Here is a 16,485-nt window from a genome sequence, read left to right as displayed (position 1 = left end):
ATGTACAAGAGCAACATGTCCAAGATACATTGTGACTTGAGAGAAAGCATACTCGCTGAATAGAAGGTATAAATGAATTGTTCAAAAAAAACCTTTCGTGATTATTCTGCCCAACGCCGCTGGTAATGCTCCACCAACTACAAGAAGTCTACACGATCGAGTATTATGACTCAGTACAATGGGCTACCTTGCGCCCGTAACACAACACAACACGCGTTATTCAGTGTTGTTCCCTTTTTAGTTCCCATTCTCGGCTTGCTTCAAGCTGTGCTTACTTGCTCGCTGCTGCCCCTCCCTTTCATCCTCTCATCTCGGGGCTGTCTCCCTCTAAATTGGAACACCCCCCCGCCCTGCCGCGATCTGTGTCTGGATATCGTACGTAGAAAACCTTGAAACCAACCATGAATCAACCTCCCGTGTCACCCCACGCTTGCCTCCGTGTGCCTCCACACTTCGTCTAGAGATGTCCACTTGTCTTACAACATGATGGCCAGCTCCGGCCTGTCGACCTTCTCCTCGTCGAGATTGGGGTAGTATGGCACCATCGCATCGGCGCCCTGGACGTAGGCGTCGTTGTAGAGTCGCCAGTATGGTTGGCGAACCTTGCGAGCTGGGTGGAAGAGACCTGCCCATACGTAGTTGAGGACGACGCCCGGACCGACAGCCATGCGGATGGCCTCGATAGCCTCGATGATACGGTCAATGACGTGTGGACTGGTCTCGAAGAGGTTGGGGTAGAGTAGGTTGAGGAGATGGACCATGGCGTCCTCACAGCCGAGGCCGACGACGCCGAGCGCAATGTGCTTGACGACCGAGGCGGCGGTCTGACGGTGGACTTGGTCACGGTCGATGAGCGCGTCTTCGAGAAGGGGTGTAACGGCATAGACGTAATCCTTGGCCATCTCGCCAATGTATTCGAAAAGGAAGGACAGCGATTTGAGGACACCGTTCTGGACGTTGAGCTCGGGCACTCGGTACTCGTTCATCAGCGCGGGAAGAACCGTGAAAGGCGCGCAAGTCTCGGCGACGATGCCAATAGCAACGGCGGTGTTGACACGCGACTGACGCTCCTGGACGCGAAGGTTGTTGAGCAGGGTAGCAAGAACATCCTGAGGACCAATGGCCTTGGCGATGAAACCGAACGTGTTGTTGGCCGCACGACGGATACCCTTCTTGTGTGCTTTGAGCATGTCGAGCAGCTCGAAGCAAATACGCATCCACTCGCGGGCGTTGACGCTCTCGGGCCCACGATCAGCGATACGACCAACCAAGTCAATGGTGTTCTCCTGGACCTTTTCGTGTCGGTTGCGCAGGATAGGGGTAAGTCTAGGCAGCAGGTCCTTGATAGGAGGCTGCATCTGGGAGATACCGACCACCGTGACAATGGATCGCAGGGCACCCAAGATAGATCCGAGAACTTCAGGGTACTCTTCACCCAGGTATTCGTAAAGCACGACACCGATTCGGCCCATCATAGCGTCCTCTCCGCACTGCTTCATGACCATAGCGATGCGTGAAATTAGGTCGGCTGCTTGTTGTCGCACCGTTGGAGACTTGTCGTTGAGTCGCCACAGGATGTCGCTGCAAATTTGCTGCAGGTATGGCTTGCAGCGCGTACCGAGGGCGTTGACAACGGAGCCAAAGCCGTTCAGCACAACGATATCCTCCACAGTCTGTGACTTGAACGTGGTCAGGATACCGTCAATCAAGCGCTCCTCGAGACGTTCGCCAATATCTGCCGCACCCAAACTGGCAACAATCTTCTCGACCGTCTCGATCGTCATCTTCCTGTAGGCTTCGCTCTCGTCTTGAAGATTCACCACGATTCTCTCCAGAATCTCGCTGGCTCCAACCTTCTGACCGATGTCGACAGTCGTCTCGACGACTTGCTTGTAGTTGCGCTTGTCTAAAGCCATTCGCCTCACCCAGAAACTCTTGAAAAACTCGTCCAACACGTGCTCCTTGAGGTAACCTGCTGTGACACCGTCAGTGCCAGCGCACTGGGAGACCACCTTCAGGACAACCTTCTTCATCTCCTCATCTGGGGACGAGAACTCGCGGAGCAAGATCTCCATGATTTGACTGGTATAGTAGTTGGCGTATTCTTCGTCCATAAGCGGGATGATGTAACCCACAGCCTTGAGGAAACCGGCCAAACCCTTGCCACGCTGCTTGCGCGCTCCAGTCCACAACGGGTTAAGAATATCGTCGAAACTCTCGATACCGTAGGGGCTAGAAGCCTCAGCGAGGGCTGCGATTGCCAAACTGGTAACGGTTCTGACCTTGGTCTGTTCGTCGTTAAGGTTGGGACCAATGCAGTCCACCAGTCCCTTAAGGTGTGGCAGAACAGCACAACCCATGAGGATAGGAATTTGCTGAACGATCTTTACACCGGTATGACGGGCTTGCCATGACTTCTTGCTTCGACAAACGGCTCGGAGGAACGGCAGAAGCGCAGGAATACCAAGTGCTGATGCGACCACAGCAAAAGCTCTAGCGGTGGTGTTTCGCACGTATTCATCCACGTGATCAATATCTGGCCTCATTGTGCTGATCATCGTGGCCAGACCAGCGGCCTTACTGAGGTTGGAGATAATCTCGCGACCTTCAACTCTAGCGTAGTAGTCTTGGTCGATGAGCAGCGGCTCGATAACAACGAGAATCTTGTGGACGAACGGTCGCACGAGATCATCTAGCTTGTAGAGAATACGGTCGATGACCTTGACGAGCAAATGGCGCTCCTGGTCCTCCAGCGTCTTCTCCATGAGCAAGGGGAGGATCTGATCGAAGAGCGGGCCGGCTCCAAACTGCCTGGCATTGTCGGTGAGCTGTCTCAGAGCAGTTTTACGCATTGGTGGAGTACCGTTCTTGACTTTCAAGAGCAGCCTCATGATCTTTCTCTCCTTCATCTCCTCCACGCTGAGGCTGTTCTCGTCAGAACCGTCGGTCAGCTTACCGAAGTACGCCATATCCTCAGCCTTGAAGAATTGCAAATCGCCGATGCCTGGAATCTCGGCCGGCATGGGCTTGCCGCTGAGCCTGACGGAATCGGGGTCCTGCATCATGAACCCAGTCTGCGGTGCCGGCGTAGCCATAAGCTTGTGTGCGGGCGCGCGTATCGGAGCGTATCCCGGAGGCGGCTCAAGAACCTTGTATCCCTGATCCTCGCCGGGGAGAAGCATATCCAGTTCCTCGTCGCTCAAGGGCATGTTGCGGCCAGAGATGTCGGTTCCGAAGGTCGTAGGCAGGGCAGCACTGCCTGACTGTGAGGGATGCATCGGTGTCGCAAGTCCCTGATTTCCCATGGGCGTGGCGGATGGTGCCTGATCCCAACGAGATCGCTTCTTGGGCGCGTCTATCTCCATGCCGGCGGGAGCTGGTGTTTGATCCCATCGCGATCGCTTGGACTTGACAGGATCCGAAGGTTGGGGAGCAGCTTCATCATCGGCTGGCGTAGACGAGACGTCCCATCTCTTCTTTCGCTTGCGGCCTGCCGTAACAGCCTCGGTCGACCCAGCTTCAGCGTTTTCCTTATCGCCGTCCTTCAAGGTCGCCGGGGCCACGTTGCCGTCCTCCTCTTCTCGACCCTCAGCCTTGGCCTGGATGGCGCGGCGGACGCGTTCTTCCTCCCTCTCCAGCTCGCGCAGCGCCATGACTTCGCGATAGCTAGTGCCCTCCTCGGCGGCGCCGGCTTGGCGGTTAGCTGCGAAGGCATCGGCTCGAGTCGGGGTGAGGACACGATCGAATCGTCGCTTCTGGTAGTCGGTCTCGCGATCGGTGATTCGGTTGCTGCGCTCGCCCCGGCCTGCCAAGGGGTCATCCTCCTCGACGCCATCACCACGGGCGAACTCGTCGATCATGGCACGTGAAGCCGTGTACTGGCCGACGAGGCGTCGCGTGTTGTCAGCGCCCTCCATCTCGTCGTCATCATCGTCACCGGTAGGGATGGACGTGTTGTATCCCGCAAACTTGTCGACGCCATTGCTGCGATCGTACAGGTCGGTGTCGAAGCTCTCGGTGAGGCTCTGCTTGGTGTCGGCTCGCTGGTTGTCCGAGTTGCGCGAACCCTTTTTCGCGGCGGCAGCAGCGTTGCGCTCCGCCTGGAGCTTCCGGACGGTCTCGAAGTCTGCGTCAGACATTTTGAATTATGGGTATTGCTGCTTCATGTCACTTGTGAAGGTGCAAGTGGTCGAATGGCGATGACGGAGCTCATCAGTGATGGTTGTTTGTTGCTGATGAGGCTGGAAGGGGAGCAAAGAGTCGCAAGAGAGTTTGCAATTTCGCGGTACGTACACGACCAGGCAAAATTTCCGACGCCACCTGCACCCGAGCTTTACCCGAACTTGGAAGGCTGGGAGCTACAACCCAGAAAATCGCGACTACGAAGATATCTAAATATGACGGCACTTTTTACTTCTTTTGTTGATTTTTATTCTGTTACTAGATGGGTCTTGTTTCGGGAATTCATATTGCTCAATAACAATGCTGCAAATAACGTTATTGGGGAACAATGTTTTTTTCCTTTACTTATTTCCATTTAGATATGAGGATATGAGAAATGGTAAAATGGGAATTTGAATTTAATGAGACCGAGAATCGTGAGACTCATCACGCCGACCTCGAGGTTCTCTTGACTGTTTGAGATCTCGTCTTCCTCCGCTTTGGCGATGACTCTAACGGCGCTGCCTCTGTCATTTCCTCAACCTCGACCTTAACAGTCGTCTTCACAACTTTCCGTTTCCTGCCTAACAGCGGCGCATCTTCTTCAACCTTAACCTCCTTCTTCACTGTCACTGCTTGGCCCTCCTCTTTCTTGACGGTGCGCTCAGAGAATGTCTTCAAATCGGCCGTGAACAACACAGAGTGGGCCCATCCAGCGTACTTGCCCCAGAGGCCTCTGAAGTGATCTCCAACTGCATCATACATGGTCTTGTTGAATGTCTTGGTCTTGACCTTCCCAAATTTGTAGTCCCGCTGAGCGATTTGCCACACATGAGTGTCGACCGGCACGGCCTCACCCCAGCCCAGACCCATTAGGCACACGCAGTCTGCCACCTTCGGCCCAACACCGGATAGCTGGAGAAGCTGCTCGTGAGCTTCTTTGTACGTGCACTGTGCCAACTTGGCGCCTTCTGGCGTCTTCCGGTAACACGGGTTCTCCGGATTTGTCAGGCTTTCGAACCAGCCCTTGGGTCGATCGTTCACCACGATTGATGCCGTCTGCGCAATGTACTTGGCCCTGTAACCGAAACCTAGCTCCCTCAGGTGAGCCTCTACTGAAGTTCCAGTGAGAGCTTCTGGCGTGGGGAAATCATGAAAGGCTTCATCTCCAACGTGACCAATAAGCGGGCCATAGTGTGTGCAAAGCTTGTGAACCTACAGCGCCGTTAGTGGGGATATTCGCTGGTGTAATGACTGAACATACCATCTGCGATATCCTCGAGATGTTGTTATTACTGCTGCAAATGAAGCAGATCAACGCTTCCCATGCATCCTGGCTTAACATGCGAACCCCTCCAAACTCTGGTGCTCTCTTGCGAAAGTTGGGGTCTGCTTCAGACCACTGCTCGTAAAGGGACTTAAGATCCAATTTCAGACTCAAGTAATGTCGCAACAACTCCTCCGTATCATCGCCATCCGCTTCATCGTCAGCAACGGGCGGCGTCAGCGGGTAAACGGGCTTCTTTGGCCAGGTCACTTTGTAATGCAGGTGAGTCGGGTCTTGCTTCAGTGAGACGAGGCGCCCGTATAGCGTGCAGCACCTGTATAAGTTTTAGCTTGCAGACTTTTCTTTTGACAAAACTTATGCCCACCATTCATCATTGATTTTGCGCCATCGAAAAGACTGGCCGCATCGTAGGGTTGTGTCGATGCAAAGCTCTGCCAGACTCAGGGGCAACTTTCGCCATTCACTGACCCGGGCCAGGGACATAATGGATGCTCAGTCTTAGGACTCAGTCGAGATGCGTTGTCACGATTAATCAAGAAAACCATGCACAGCGACGAACAGAGACCAGACGGGTATCAAACGAGAATTGAGAGGAGGTCGGACGAGGTTCATGAACGAATGAATGAGGTTGTCATTCTCAGGTTGTGGCTGCTCTTTCCCCTAGACGGACTCGCCGACTCAGTGAAAGTGGCCAATCGCCACCCAGTCGCAAGTTCCATATGGATTCCACCAGCCACACCAATAAGCCACTTCAGCATCTATGACCACCAAAAACAACGCCCGAATCACACTGTATGCACTGTATCGTACACAGTACAGGCCCCCCACACCTTCGCATTCAAGCTCGAGCATCACGACCTCACCGAGCGGCTCATCGAAACCAGCATCCAACCCAACCGCCCACTATGCTTTTCTTCAGGTATGCCCCTGAAACTCATCCAAACAAGGAAATACACTGTTTCTGTCATCATTTACGCCCCCAAAACCGTCAATATGCCGCCAGCTAACGCGCTGACCCCGCCAGTTTCTTCAAGACGCTCATAGACCATGAGGTCACCGTCGAGCTCAAGAACGACATCCAGATCCGCGGCACGCTCAAGAGTGTTGACCAGTACCTCAACATTAAGCTAGATGACATTTCGGTCGTTGAGGAGCTGAAGTACCCGCACCTGGTCAGTCACCCTCTGTGGCCACTTCTCAGCCTCGGCCTTGTCTTTTCACTCTCAGTCATGCTCCCAGATGACAGACCCCTGCTAACACAGACTCGCAGAGCTCCGTCAAGAACGTTTTCATTCGTGGCTCCGTCGTGCGCTATGTCCATCTGCCCGCCAACCACGTAGATGTCCCTCTTCTGGAGGACGCGACGCGGAGAGGTGAGTCCGCATGATTTTCCCCGGTTCACCTGCAGCGGCCGCAAGGGTGGTGCTAATACGTACTACAGAGGCTGCTGCGCAGTCAGCAAAGGCAAAATAAAAGTTTCAGCACCGCTGGAGATGTAGTCTTGATGGAACCCAAGGAATTACGATTACGTGGTCGGGGCACTACAAAAGCCGGCCAACGAAAGATAGGACTAAAGGCTACGGCTTCAAATCCTCTTGGTATTTAAACATGGGTCATGGCGTCTGGGGTAATCCGACTAGATGATATGGACGCAGGAAGGGTAGAACAGCTTGATATCCAGCCGAGAACCCATGAAATGAACCACACTTCAAGGATTCGATTTGGGGGCAGATGCCTTGTGCTCATTATTCATTAAATTCTATCTATGCACCGAGCGACTGGTCACCACCAAACGCCGCCTCCGCGACTATCCTTTCCGTCCCAAAGCACAACGTCCTTAGATTCACTCTCATCACCTTCCAGAGGACGAATCAAACCACCTTTCCTTCGCTCAGCCAACCACTTGTCAGTCCAGCCCTTCATCCTCTTCCTGGACGTTTCGCTCCCGACATTGACCGTTGGCACTACCTTCTCAATCCGCAGTGCCATCAGAAACATTGCCAGCTCCCTGAAACTGCTGTGCTCACTATATGGCACCCCAAAGCACATAGCTTCCTTCGTGCTGCCACGCTGAGCAACAAAGTCCTTGGCCCCAAAACGTGACCTCCATGCCTTGCCCTGTAAAATCTGGGTAGTAGGAATGGTGCCGGGCTGCGTGTTGGCCGAGACCGATTTGCCTGCACCCTGTGGTCGATAGTTCCATCCAGAAGGGCGGAACCCAACGATTCGACTAAAGTGTGGCTTGTAGGAGTTGAGATAGTCCTGCAACGTCTCGGCTCGGATCTCCATGAGCATTTGCATATGGACCTGCGCTTCCAGGGGGTTGTCTGTCATGAGTGCCGTAAGCTCTGGGTCTCCAAGCTTGGAACAGATGCGTATTTTGGACTTGGAAGCAAATATCTTGCTGCCCAGGGCTTGGGCTATGGCTTTGCAGATGCGCTCCTTGCCGATCGAGTACGTGCCGCAGATGACGAGCAGGCGTTCCTTGGGGGCATTCCTCGGCTTGGCTTTGGTCGTTTCGCCATCTATCTTGGTTTTGCTGAAAAACTTGCTGACTGTGTCAGTACCTGCCTCCCTATTGACCCTGTCCCAGGCATTGTCCTCAGAATTCTGCTCAGGAGCTAGCGATGTGCAGAGTTCCGCACATGCCCGAATAACGTCGTTCTGGGGAGGGAAAGAGTAGCGCGGGTTGAGATAGGTCGTATCGAGATAGCATACGTCAATTTTTTGTTGCCTAGTCTTTCCCGAGATCGAGTCTTGCACCTCTGGCTTGAGCAAGGGATGCGCAACTTGAGCTGGACAAGCTCTGAAGTCGCCACAATGCAATATCCTCTGCTTTCTCGCGGACGGTCCCTTTCCCATTGTCTTTTCGAATAGAAATAGGGAGCTCCCAGGGCAGTGATTTGCGGAAATCATAGTGACAGTGACACCCTCGGTGCCAGGAACATCAACCGTCTCGTTGAATTCAAGTGGCCGAACCCAATGTGCAGCGACTCGCAACTGCATCTTCACGAGGTCCCCGGTGACTTTGCTGCAGTAGATAGGTCCATGGGTCCAGTTGGCGGTCAACCCAATGTAGTGGTCGCTGTGGAAGTGGCTCAGGAAGTAGGCGTTGCACCCCTTGACCGCACCATACCTGAATGCATCCACACAAATGTAGAATCCGGGCATGATTTTGTAGAACGGACATGTGCGTTGATATGCGGGTTTGCCGCGCGCAGAGTGCTCTGCCGCAGCAGCTCCTGCCCAAGCCGCATCTTCCGCATGGCCCGACATCAACTTTGTGAATGCGGATTTGGGCTTGTTGTCAGTCTCCCCTATGTTGAAGGGATTGGCTTGGCCAGCTCGCGGAACGGCTGCGCGGGCAAAGCGCTTATTGACTTCTGGCGGGTCGAGAATCGGGGGTTTCGCTACTTGGTCTTTCTTGGCTGGCTTAGGCTGAGGGAGGGGTATCGGATTGCCGTCGAGACAGGCGTTGACGTGTCGTGTTGCTTCTGCGGGCGTAATTCCTGCAAGGCTCCCGTCGCATATTGGGCAGTTGGCCACCATGGCGTCGCTTGATCGAACAGGGTCGGCAATGTCATCACCAGAATGGTCGCCATCTTCTACAGCTTCTGCTTCGGCTTCCAGCCTGGCTTGCTCCTGCATAAACTGCATCATTCGATATTCTTCGCCTCCAAAGTCTTCGTCGTCGGGGAAGTCGTCTAGGTCACCAAACTCGTCAACATTTGCAAATTCATTGTCGATCGAGTCCTCAACCTTCAGTGGCGGCGGAGGGCAGCTCGTCTCCTTCGCGGGTGGCGTCGCATCCTCCTCTTCCATTTTGATGGGGGCCGTGATGGGCACCGTGTTACGGATTGCGCTGAGAAAAAGTGGCTTCTTGGAAGTATCGTCTGCATCCTCTCCCTCTTCGCTATCAGATTCGTCCAAAAAAGGGCCCTTGCGCTTTCCTGGCGCCTTCTTGGTTGGCTTTGCCTCTGTAGGTGACGATGGTGCGGGTTCGGAGGCGACGGGACTCTTGGACGCTTTCGGACTCGACCGCTCTGTATCTTTTTGGTTTTCTTCTTGACTCAACCTTCTCTTCTTGACCGAGGACTCTACCTCGTTGAATCTCTCCTCCTCCCATGGCTCGGCGTCGTAGATGTTTGGCTCATCGTCGTCGTCGGCGGCTTGGACCACTAGCTTCTCTTGACCATCCAGAAAAAGGGTCTGCTCAGGCTTTTCGGCCTTTTGAAAGAAGCTAAGGATGCTGGCATTTGGCCTCGCAGGCTTTTTCGAAGGCGGAACCTTGGTGAAGTTCTTCTTCGGAGTGGCGGTAGGCCGCTTTCGAGCTGCCGACGACGGTGGGCCCATCTTGCCACTTTGGTTGGAAAGTAGGTTTGCTGCTCGAATGCTCTTCAAGGCGATTTCATGTGCTCAGTCGAGGTTGCTTGACCTGCTCTTAGAGGAGCGACGACGTTGTTGGGGACTGGCAACTGCCAAGGGTTCGGTGTTGAATTCTAAGAATCTTGAGGTCAATGGAATCAAAAAGTGGATGACGCGCCCAAGTCGCGGGGTCCTCGCGCTGCGCTGGGGTACAGGGCGCGCAGTCTCGTGCTTGGGCACTGTAGGTGAGCAATTAACACCCTTGCCCCCCAAAATTTAAGTGGACCAGTCCGCGCTCATTCCTTGTGCATCCACTTAAACACGCCCAAGAACCTCCTCAATCATCCCGAGGTCATGCCCATGTGTACCCATAACTACTTTAGGTCTTGCACGTAGGTCAAAACACTAGATGCACGTCGCTTCAAGATACCGAGGACGCTTGTTACGAAGCTTGTGTAATAAGCATGAGTATCTGCGGAAGACCCCAAAGATATGGATTCGACTCGCTGGGACAATGCCTAGACTGACCACCATTCTCCAATACTTCTATCGCAACATTACGGACATGACGACAACATTCCCATGGTGCACATTGTTATGACCATTGCTGTCTGGCTAGACGGTTTCTCCAAACGTTTCACGTCCTACGTTGATTCGCCTTGTCATGTACTGTCCAACTGAGATCCTACGTGCGTGACTGACCGCGATCTCACAATTGCATCATTTCATCGGCTCAGAAAAGGTTTACATCTCGAACCCGGGTAGTGACACGACATAAACCGTGGAGGCAACCATTCACAAGGCTGACTTTGTGTGACGGTTACTTTTGAATGTAACATGCGTGGAGCTATCGTACCAACTCGAAGAAGCCGTCAGCAGCTCAACCTTCACAAGAGACACGATACAGACACATGAGCAGCTATGTGTCGACTGCAATGATAAGGATACATGATACTTCCGTTCTCAGGCTCACACTGGCCGATTAGAGTCTAACATACCACTTGACAAGGCTAGATCGGGCTGCATATACTGCTGGTTCCATTGTACATTATGATATACACTATCTGCGCTCTCCATTCCCATATGCCATTGCTTCATTAGTCCCGTACGCGCCGAGCGTTGTTCTTCCCAATCTAGGTATGTCTAACAATGCTCTACTCCGCATCCTCTAGGGTCCACACACTCACGCCGGCCCTCTCGACATTTGCCTTGAGCTTGTTCAAGACAGCCTGTCTCTTGGCCCGTTTCGCCATCAATTCTGACTTCTCATCTTGGCTGAAGCCAGACAGCTTCTTGCGGGGAGGAGTGCCACGGACGCCGTATGAAGCGACCGAGGATACAAGGGAGTTGCGGAGAGTGCCGGGCGACGCCGTGGCCATACGCTCGGGGGAGAAAATTAGCGACCTGCTGTTCCTCTGAGGGGTGGCCATCGGAGAGCCCTCGCGGCTGTTAACCGACGAGAAGCGCAGCTTCCGCATCTGGTTCTCGAGAACGTCAATGTCGCCAGATCGCTTCTCGACCATGCTGGTCATCTTGTTGATGGTGCGCATGACGGCCTCGACGGTGGGGACATTGGAGTTGCCCTTGCCAGACGCACTGCTTACTGATGCGAGCTTGGTCTTAAGAAGCGTCAAGGCTTCCTCCACCTCGGCGAGGAGTTTGGAGAAGTTGGCATACTCACGACGCAACTCGTTCTGCTGAGCAGCTTGTTCGGCGCTCAAAGGTAAGGAGCGGCTGATGTCGGCCTGGTCGGGATCGAGTCTGACCATCATAATCTTCTTGAGGTCGTCCTGCTTCGACCGCAGGCGGGACATCTCACGCGCAAGTTCGTTGCAAGCCTCCAGCTTCTCCTCTACATCTTGAACACGGCCATATTCTAGGTCCCGGGCGAGAGATCTGTCGATGACCTCGCCGAGCTCGTCGATCTCAGACAAGACCCAGTCTTCGGGGTTTTCAAGGTCTTCCTTGCGGCGACCACCCTGCTTGAAGCCAACATCGTGTCCTACGATGAAGCTTGCCAACGATCGAGCGTTCAGACCAAGAGTGTCAATCATGGAGTTGATGTCACGGTAGACGGCTTCGACTTGCGCGGGGATGGTTTCCTTTGCTGACGGTACCACATTGGAGTGCGCGATGAAGTCGTCCAGCTTGAGACTGGGCTCGATCTTGGATGCAAGAATCTTCTGAATCTCATCGTCCTCCTCGTCCTCCAAAGTTCGCGTCTCCTCAGCTTGTCTCCTCTGGCGCGCCAACCTCTGCTGCGCAACGAACGGGTCCTCCATTGTGGTCTTAGAACCGACTATGGACATACCCATCTGGGAGGGCTGCTTTCTCTGGGCGCCGAGAATTTGAGAGGCCATACCAGGGGCACTAACCGAGCGAGCTGACTCTTGGCGCAGGCGTCCCGGAATAGCGGCCCTGACAGGGCTGGGGGATCGCGGGCTCGTTTGCGAAGGACGAGGGAGTGTGGGCACATTGTTGCCGAATAGCGAATGTCGTGGTCTCTCTTCCTCTGTGCGCGGAATTGAGTAAGTGCTACTGCTAACACCACCGAAAGAGCTTTGAGGAGTCAGACCTGCATTGGGAGTCATGGCCACAATGGACGGACTAAGATCCTTTGCGACGTCGACTCCACTACCCTCGGACCCTTCTTCGTCCTCCTCCAGATCGCTGTCGTGGTCACTATCCGGGACAGTTGGTATGGCCGGGAGGTCGTTTGTCTTGGGTTTGGTGATAAAATCGGGTGGCAGGGGAGCGTCTTCTGGCTCCTTAGCGGGCGTCTCACTGACGGGCGTGGATGACCAGGTTGCTTGTGTGAGAGACTGCTTGGGCATCTTGAGGAAGTCGGGGGCAGCCGCTGGCGCCGTCTGCTTCGGCTTCTCCTCCGCGGGCAATGGCAGTGCTGTCGGAGGTGTAGTCGATGGCACAGCCTTACTAGGTTTGGGGGTGATGAAGTCAGGGGGCAATGGTGCGTCATCTGATGACTTCGTCGATTGCTTAGGCTTAAGGAAATCGGGAGGAAGCGGGTCATCGACAGCCTTCGTCTGAGATGCTTTTGGCGTCGTGAGGAAGTCAGGGGGAAGAGGAGCATCGCCTGCCTTCGGGGAAGCCTTACTTGCCCCGCCTGAGGAAGAAGACGACTCTCCCAGAGGATACTCAACCCTGCTCGTTGAGTCGGGAGGTAAGGGAGCATCCGTGGGAGTCTTACTCTGGGGCTCCAGCTTGAAGCCTGACGACGAGGACTTTGGCGAGGGCTTGGAAAACAGACTTCGGCCATTTTGCGGCGCAGTCCCGAGTCCGAACAGTCCCTTGTTAGGAGCAGGTGTCTCCTTGGGTGTTGTGGAGGGCAAATCGAAAACTGATTTAGGCTTGGGTGTCTCTTCCGTTGTGTCCATGCTCTGCTCCTTAGTAGGCGTTGTCTGCTTCTTAGCATCTCCAAGGGCCGAGCTGAAGCCGCCGCCGAAGAACGAGGATCCGCCACTGGTAGCAGGCTTTTCGTCATCGTCATCGTCATCGTCCTTTGCAGAAGGATCGGGCTTGAAACTGCTTTCCAACTTGAAGGGCTGACCGGCGAAAGGATTGACTCCAGCACCACTGCTGGGCTTCTGGCTGGGCGGTGGAAACGCAGTATCTTTGGTGGATGAGAAAGGGGACTGGCCCGAACCAAAAGGGCTTGAGGAGGGTTTGCTTCCAAACACGCTGCCGCCTTCGTTGGCGTTCTTGTTACCAAGCGAACCAAAGCCGCCAGACGATGCAAACCCTGCGAAACCACCCCCTGACGAAGGAGTAGCCGCGGCTGTCGGTGTCGAGCCGCTACCAAAGACACTCTTGTTTCCAGAGCCGAAGGTGCTAGGCTGTCCGAATGTCGACCCTGTAGTGGCTGAGCTTGAACCTGCAGCTGCCCAGGGAGACTTATTTCCACCAAGGGCCGAGGACTGCCCGAAAGATGAAGGCTGACCGAAAGCTGGGCTAGAGGTAGCGGCAGCAGGAGTCTTGTTTCCACCGAGAGACGAGGACTGTCCAAAAGATGAAGGCTGACCAAAAGCTGGGCTAGAGGTAGCCGCAGCAGGAGTACTGCCCAAGGCGCTGCCACTGCCGAATGCACCGCCGCTCCCGAACGCCGACTTAGGAGTGGAAGTTTGGCCGAAAGGCGAAGCAGCAGATGTGTTGCCACCAAACGCGGTGCTTCCAAACGTTGATCCTGTTGCCGATGCGCCGGTCGCAGAACCCAAGGCATTTGATGTGCCCCATGGTGAACTCTTGGCTCCTAGCGCAGAGCTGCCGCCAAACGCAGGGGTGGATCCGCCGCTGCCGAAAGGGTTTGCCGGTTTTTGGCCACCGCCCAAAGCAGAGGGGGCACCGAATGCCGGCGTCGAGCTCGCAGAAGAGCCGAACGCTGATGGCTGAGAGGGTGCACCGAAAGGTGACGCAGCTGATGGAGCTGCTGGAGCTGCTGCAGGCGCCGCGGGTGTAGGAGCAGGCGCTGGAGCAGACGTGTCAAGCACAGCCATGCCAGGGTAAGTTGTGCCTCCTCTGATGGAGTCCTCGTACACGATCCACCATGAGCTCAGAACACCCTCATGATTCAAGACCCAGAAGCCGGGCAGTGGGCCCGGTGAGTCCTCAAGCTCCTCGTCCGCAGGCAGAGGCTTGTAGACCTTCTCTTTGCTCGACAAGTCGAGAGCAACGCCAATCGGGACTGTGTTCTGGAAGTCTTCCGTCATAGGGAGAGACGCACGCTTGGAGTCGTCGAGAAGCTCTGTTGTTGTGAAAACATTGGAGATACTGTCTGCTGGCTTATCCGGAGACAGCGGCGTCTTTGATCTGCTGAGAAGGCCGATATCAGGGGATGCTGTGGACGCGACAATCAACAGATCCGTAAGGTTAGGAGGGAAGTCTTTCAGTCGTAATATTGAGTGATGAGGAGTGTTCTCTGCGCCAAAGGGGTCGACGGGGTCTGTGAGCTTCTGAAATGTGAAGTCTGATGGGAGCTTTCTGGTGATTATGTGGTATACTGATGTTGGGGGAGATTCTTTTGTTGAGGTATGAATGGCCAGGAAGAGGTGATTTTCCAGCCAACTCAGAGAAGACACTGAATGGAGATGATCAGTTCGCGTTCCCAACGAAATTCGCATCACAAAAACCTACCGTGAGCGTTCTCTACGCCGGGCGGTCGTGGGATCTGCCCCTTTTCCTCGCCCTCGGGGGTCATTTGAAAGATAGTACCATCCGCCAAGCCTGCGACAAGCTGCTTTCCTTTGGTACTCCAGCTTAAGCAGCTGACCTGCGCCTTCAGAACATTGCTGATATTCCTATCCTTCAAGTTCGCCATGTGCAAGTTCCCGTTATTCGTCACAATGGCAACCAGTTCTGCCTTCTCGATCGTAGGGTTCGGTACCAGCGCCCTCAGTGTCTCCCCGTTCGTTGCAAGCTCGAAGGCCGCCTGAGTACCGCCGTTAAGCAGGCTCTGGGTCTCATAGACGGCCAGACCGCCGCCACTTTCGGCAGACAGAATCAGGTAGTTCTCGTCGGCGCTGAAAGCGAGCTGCGACACCCTCATGGGCATAGGCAGCTTGACCTGGGGCTGGAAGGCGCGGACATCGGAGCTGTCGCTCTCCTTAGAATCGGCTTCGAAACCTTTGCGCACAGATTCGGTCGAGGCGATCGTGATCCCATCGGGGCCGGCGGCGGCGACGAGTCCCCGGCGGGGAGCGATGCTGAGGAGGGAGGCCGTGTCGGCGGGTGCAGGGGACCATGCGGACGTCAGCCGGAGCTTCGCGTCTCCGGCAATCGATTTGAAACCAAGCGCCTGGACAATAGTTTTAGTTGGTGAGCTTTGAACGTGTGATAGACAACGGCATCGACGGTGTCGGTGACCAGATCTCACCTCGGTCTGGATCACCTCCAGCTCGGGGCCTTGATTCAGTCCTCCGCCTCCAGCCGTGCTTCCAAGCATGACGTTGCCTTGGTTCGAGAAGCCGAAAGCCATGGTGGAATGCTGAACAACCGGCTCGTTGGAGGAGGGACTTGTTGGGTCAGCTGGGGGTGGTTCTTTGCATTCGTTGGAGGGGCCGCGTTGTTGATATACGGGAAGTTTTTTCTTTTTTTTTTCCCCCGTTCGTCGCAAGCAGCTGGGTGTGGTTGCTACAGTCGCAACCAGTGAGTATTGCGCAGGGACGTTGTCGACTCTAGAAAAGACTGCTGAGCGCCAAAATGCCGATAAAAAGGAGATTGGTTTAGTTTCACACGTTAAAACGCGAAAGAATTGGCCTGAAGGCAGAAGGGTGATGCCTTCTAGATGTTGCACCGTCTGATTGCCTGGTCTCTGGAGACAAGACAGACTGCTGCTGCTCCCAAAAATTCGTATGGAGCTCCTGCTTGCTACTGGGCCCGTCCGTCACCCCGGTCGCATCGATTAGGAAGATCACGTGAAGCTTAGGCAGCTTCATGGGGCGTCCCTGGCCAATCAGCACTGGCATCTGTCGGTGTCAGGGTGCCTCCCGCTGCATGAGCTCTCCCCAAACAGCGGGCGACACCATTGAAGGCAGCTTTTAGCCTCGTCATCAGCTCCTGCCTTCACCACGTCCCTCAACATCTCCACGCCCAGCGGAACCTCTGCCAACCTCATACCATCCACCACGACCGAGCGATCACGAAGTTTCCCACAAACC

General features: G+C 54.7%; 5 protein-coding genes across 5 annotated transcripts; 1 reads left to right on the top strand and 4 right to left on the bottom strand.

Moving 5' to 3' along the window:
* Positions 1 to 476: 476 nt before the first annotated feature.
* On the bottom strand, positions 477 to 4,139 carry prp10 (U2 snRNP component prp10; the record flags this gene model as incomplete). The annotated part of the gene is made up of 1 exon (XM_036632321.1): positions 477 to 4,139. One exon carries the CDS (start codon positions 4,137 to 4,139, stop codon positions 477 to 479), a length of 3,663 nt encoding a protein of 1,220 aa, XP_036502068.1.
* Positions 4,140 to 4,608: 469 nt separating this feature from the next.
* On the bottom strand, positions 4,609 to 5,932 carry OGG1 (N-glycosylase/DNA lyase; the record flags this gene model as incomplete). Its single annotated transcript, XM_036632320.1, has 3 exons — positions 4,609 to 5,376; positions 5,426 to 5,762; positions 5,814 to 5,932. 3 exons carry the CDS (start codon positions 5,930 to 5,932, stop codon positions 4,609 to 4,611), a joined length of 1,224 nt encoding a protein of 407 aa, XP_036502069.1.
* A 422-nt stretch (positions 5,933 to 6,354) lies between these two features.
* Positions 6,355 to 6,922, top strand: LSM2 (U6 snRNA-associated Sm-like protein LSm2; the record flags this gene model as incomplete). The annotated part of the gene is made up of 4 exons (XM_036632319.1): positions 6,355 to 6,368; positions 6,474 to 6,621; positions 6,720 to 6,822; positions 6,891 to 6,922. 4 exons carry the CDS (start codon positions 6,355 to 6,357, stop codon positions 6,920 to 6,922), a joined length of 297 nt encoding a protein of 98 aa, XP_036502070.1.
* Positions 6,923 to 7,231: 309 nt separating this feature from the next.
* On the bottom strand, positions 7,232 to 9,802 carry pso2 (DNA cross-link repair protein pso2/snm1; the record flags this gene model as incomplete). Its single annotated transcript, XM_036632318.1, has 1 exon — positions 7,232 to 9,802. One exon carries the CDS (start codon positions 9,800 to 9,802, stop codon positions 7,232 to 7,234), a length of 2,571 nt encoding a protein of 856 aa, XP_036501137.1.
* A 1,166-nt stretch (positions 9,803 to 10,968) lies between these two features.
* NUP159 (Nucleoporin NUP159) lies at positions 10,969 to 15,803 on the bottom strand (the record flags this gene model as incomplete). Its single annotated transcript, XM_036632317.1, has 3 exons — positions 10,969 to 14,906; positions 14,963 to 15,623; positions 15,702 to 15,803. 3 exons carry the CDS (start codon positions 15,801 to 15,803, stop codon positions 10,969 to 10,971), a joined length of 4,701 nt encoding a protein of 1,566 aa, XP_036501136.1.
* Between the last annotated feature and the right edge of the window lie 682 nt (positions 15,804 to 16,485).

The sequence above is a fragment of the Colletotrichum siamense genome, assembly GCF_013390195.1.
Source record: "Colletotrichum siamense strain Cg363 chromosome Unknown KSG_Cg363_contig01, whole genome shotgun sequence".
NCBI classification, from domain to species: Eukaryota; Fungi; Ascomycota; class Sordariomycetes; order Glomerellales; family Glomerellaceae; genus Colletotrichum; species Colletotrichum siamense.
This window is presented reverse-complemented; position numbering and strand designations above follow the sequence as displayed.